Consider the following 4,557-nt stretch of genomic DNA (forward strand, 5'->3'; position numbering starts at 1 on the left):
CTGAAAATATGTTCAAGGACAGCCGACCCCGAAAGGTCAATAACAAGAGCTTCTTGAATTAGGTTCACAAGCCCTAGTTTTTCCCAAAGATAAACAACCTTGTCACAAGTGAACAGGAGGTGTCTGACATCTTCAGCTCCTTGTTTTGCAAATGGGACAATGACCTTCATGGCCAATATGGTGATTGGTTAGGATGCTTTTTAATGGAAGGATTCCGCGAAGAGCCCTCCAACAGAAAATCTGAACTTTCTTGGGAATCTTCAATTCCCACAGCTTCTTCCAAACTGGATTATTAGTAGATGGTCCAGGAGCAGCCATAGATATTGATCTACCTCCGAATTGGTGGTTCCATTCTAAATGGTAGGCCGTGCAGACGGAGAAGATTCCATTTCGTGTTGAATTCCATGCAACGAAATCACCAACACCTATGTTTAGTGGGATTAGCATAATCCTACATGCATCAATGAAACCAAAGGTAGCAGTAACCAACTCCCCATCCCATCCGCCAGTAATGGGGTTAATGAGTTCACTAACCTTTGTTAATAGTTGATGACCTCATCGAGTGATAATCATCCTGCTAGGACTAGATGGGACCCAAGGGTCCGTCCAAATATTAACACTCTCACCGTTTCCAATTCGCCAAATGTAGCCTCGTTTGGATGTTTGGATGCCGGCAACAAAGCTTTGCCACGTGAAGGAGGATCCATTCTTTGGTCCTGCTTTGAGATCTCACAATGTGGGTAATATTTTGCTTTCAAAATCTAGGCACAAATAGAATCTGGTATTCATAAGTCGCCAAACTTTTTTTTGCAAGCATCGCTAGGTTGAAACTATGCAGATCACGAAATCCCATCCCACCAATATTTTTTGGAACACATAGCTTCCACCATGCATACAAATGTATTCTTTTATTTTCTTCACCGTCACCCCACCATCCTGCAATAAGGACCATAATATACTTGCATAGCCCCTTGGGTAATTTGAAGACTGACATAGCATATACAGTGATAGATTGTGCAACAACTTTCAACAAAATTCCCTTTCCACCAATCGAGAGGTGTTTCTCATTCCATCCATTAATCTTTTCTCGAATCCGGTTGAGAAAGTGCTTAAAGCAATCACTACGGTCAGCTCCAAATAAGGCAGCAAGACCTAGATAACGATTAGATAAAGCTTCTTTATCTATATGGAGCTCATTACATATTTAAGTTCTAGCAACATTAATAATATTGGGACTAAAGAATATACTAGATTTTGCTCTACTCACCAACTGACCTGACTTTGCACAATATGTATCAAGTACTTGTTGCAAGGAAGCTGCATTTAACAAATCTGCCTTCTTGAGAATTAAAGAATCATTGGCAAAAAGTAGGTGTGGCACCAATGGTGCATTTCTGCACACTCTAATCCCATCAATGCCTCCAGCTTCTTCCTCATGCATCAATGGACTTGACAATCCTTCTGCACACAGTAAAAAGAGGTAAGGGGAGAGAGGGTCCCCTTGCCTAATACATCTCGTAGGTGTAAAACTTTTTGTTTCATGAGAATTATGTCTGATTGTGTACTTAACAGAGCTCACACAATTCATAACTAAATTGACCCACTGTTCATGGAAACCAAGCTTGATTATCATATTCCTTAAGAACACCCATTCAACCATGTCATAGGCCTTATGCATATCCAGTTTCACAACACACAAACCGGTCTGACCTTCCTTTTTATTTTTTATTTTATGCACACACTCATAAGCGACAAACACATTATCTGTGATAAGTCTGCCCGGAACAAAAGCACTCTAATATGGTGAAGTAATCTTTGGAAAAATAATTTTCAGAGGGGCAGCAAGTATTTTTAGATGATCTTATATATTACATTGCATAAGCTAATGGGGCTGTACCGAGTAATGAGTTCAGGAGATTCATTTTTTGGGATCAGGGAGAGTACCATGCTAAAATTTGTTGTTGAGACGTCACACTCAGTGAGAGTACCATGCATGTGCCTTCGCCCTTCATTATCGTAACTGGAAAAAAACTTTGACATCCTGTATGACCGGTCAATACCGTATGCTCGTGTAAGGTGGAATTCTACGCTTACGAGTGACCTAACAAACAAAAAATGCTGGAAAGTGGCCTAACAAATTAATACCCGAAGAGAGTGTGCTGACAACCCACGAGGAAAATTCGGGCTTGACGATCTCGTCCAGTGTACAATATAGAGGATGCTTGGATATGTTCTAGTCTCATGATTAAAAATAGTGAAATTAAAATTTACTAGCCTCATCTATGCTTGAATCCAAATATTAAAGAGACTAAAATCAAGTTAATAAGCATTTATTATCCTTCAAACCACCAATCCAGAACTCGTCTGTGTTAAAGAAGAGGAGTTAAATGAGAAGGGAGAGGACTAATCAACATTTTAATAGGAGTATCCCTGACTAAAATATTTTAGTCTCTAAGACTAGTTTTAGCCTCTCTTTAGTCAGAGGTGCTTGGAATTTTAGTCTCTTAAGGAGATTATTTTTAGTCAGACTAAAATAATCCCTTGATCCAAGCACCCTCGTAGTCTGAAGGTTCCGCGTCTGAACGGATATGTGATGTCGTAGTCGCCTCGGTGTACTGTCATCAACTTCGATCGGAGCATGGAAATCTCTCGAGCGTTTAAGCCTCAGGTTCAGAAGCAGAGTCGCTGCCATGAGAGCTAACGTGTGATGTTCCCGCGCGTCGCCCGGAGATCCGTCAAAACAAAACAACGACACTTCTCACAGATGTGGAAACTAGCAGCACGCCATTGTTGACTCGCTCCAGACCTTCGCGGACGTAGTACGTGGCATGCAAAGCGGCCACACGCGAGCCAGCGCACGGCCGCTATAAATTCGGACAATGTCTAGCCTGCATGTCATTCGATCCACTGAGCTACTTAGATTTCATTCGATCCATTGAGCTGAGCCAGCCATGACGAACGGGTACCTCTTCCGGGAGTACATCGGCGCGCAGTTCACCGGCGTCCGGTTCTCCGACGTGCCCGTGAACACCGGCGTGAGCTTCCACTTCATCCTCGCCTTCGCCATCGACTACCTGGCGAGCCAGCAGTCCAAGCCCACGCCGACCAACGGCGTCTTCAAGCCGTTCTGGGACACGGGCAACCTCACCCCGGCCGCCATGGCCGCCACCAAGGCGGCCCACCCTAACCTGAGCATCATGGTCAGCATCGGCGGCGACACCGTCCAGAACACGGGCGTCAACGCCACCTACGCCCCGACCTTCGTCGACTCGTGGGTGGCCAACACCGTCTCCTCCCTCTCCGCCATGATCAACCAGTACGGGCTGGACGGCGTGGACGTGGACTACGAGCACTTCGGCACCGACGTGGACACCTTCGTGGAGGGCATCGGCCGCCTGCTCACCCAGCTCAAGGCCCGCTTCCCCAACATCCGCACCTCCATCGCGCCCTACGAGCTCCCGGTCAACCAGAAGTACTACCAGGCTCTGTGGAGGAAGTACTCCGGGGTCATCGACTACGTCAACTTCCAGTTCTACGGCTACGGCGCCAACACCGTCGTCCAGTACTACGTGCAGTTCTACGACGAGCAGGCGCGCAACTACCCCGGCTCCGGCGGCACCAAGCTGCTCGCCAGCTTCAAGACCGGCAACGTCACCGGCCTGCTCTCGCCGGATCAAGGCATCAGCGGCGCCAAGGAGCTCCAGCGGCAGGGCAAGCTGCCGGGGATCTTCATCTTTTCGGCGGATAGCTCTAAGATGAGCCCCTACCTGTTCAAGTATGAGACCCAGGCGCAGCAGCTCGTCGCCAACCACTAACTAAGTGGTGGATTCGATCCGCTAATAAGTGAGTAAGACAAGTTTGCTGCATACAGCATACGTACGGGGTCATGTATATCCCGGATATGTACTGGGACTAAATAAATGCCGTGTACGTACTCAAGCTTGAATAAGCGGCACCTACTTTGGTTTGCTCTACATTATGTGTCTTTCGTATGAGTGTGAATTATGGGATCGTCTATGGAAACTTTGTTTTTGTCACTTTAGTTTTTGACCAATTTATTTATATCACTCTAGAATTTGACATTTCACTTTTACCATTCTTAGTTTTGGATAATACATCACAATTGTCATTCCGTAGCAAAAACAATAATTTTAAAGTGGCAATTGTATCAAAACCTAAGAATGACAAAAGTGAAATGAAAAGTCATTGCTTTTGCCATGGAATGACATTTGTGATGTATTGTTAAAACTAAAAGTGGCAAAAGTGATATGTCAAAGTATATTTTGGTATAAGCAAAATAGACAAAAGTTAGAGTGACAAAAACAAAATTTTCCCGACCACCTATACCTCAAGTCTCAGGCCTCATGCGCCTGATTTCGTTTTGCTTGTCTTAGTACAATATTTGGGCCTTGGATAAAAAGATGGACGGTCGGATGATAGTCGTTCTCTGAACCGATCCGACACATGGTCTCCGGCACTCCTTCTGGAACCATCGTGCGACGCAGGCTGGACCGGCTGCTCCTCTCCACCCCATCTCCACCCTGTCGAGGGTGGAAT

General features: G+C 45.5%; 1 protein-coding gene across 1 annotated transcript; it reads left to right on the forward strand.

The window, feature by feature from the left end:
* Positions 1–2,907: 2,907 nt before the first annotated feature.
* Positions 2,908–4,037, forward strand: LOC119332373 (chitinase 1-like). The gene has a single exon (XM_037605559.1). The coding sequence runs from the start codon at positions 2,952–2,954 to the stop codon at positions 3,813–3,815; it is 864 nt and encodes a 287-aa protein (XP_037461456.1). The 5' UTR covers positions 2,908–2,951; the 3' UTR covers positions 3,816–4,037.
* The last annotated feature ends 520 nt before the right edge of the window (positions 4,038–4,557 follow it).

This window comes from Triticum dicoccoides, chromosome 7A (genome assembly GCF_002162155.2).
Source record: "Triticum dicoccoides isolate Atlit2015 ecotype Zavitan chromosome 7A, WEW_v2.0, whole genome shotgun sequence".
Lineage (NCBI taxonomy): Eukaryota > Viridiplantae > Streptophyta > Magnoliopsida > Poales > Poaceae > Triticum > Triticum dicoccoides.

Bases quoted from the DNA above. Each gene is read 5' to 3' on its own strand.
- LOC119332373 (XM_037605559.1), top strand. From the start codon at position 2,952: ATGACGAACGGGTACCTCTTCCGGGAGTACATCGGCGCGCAGTTCACC.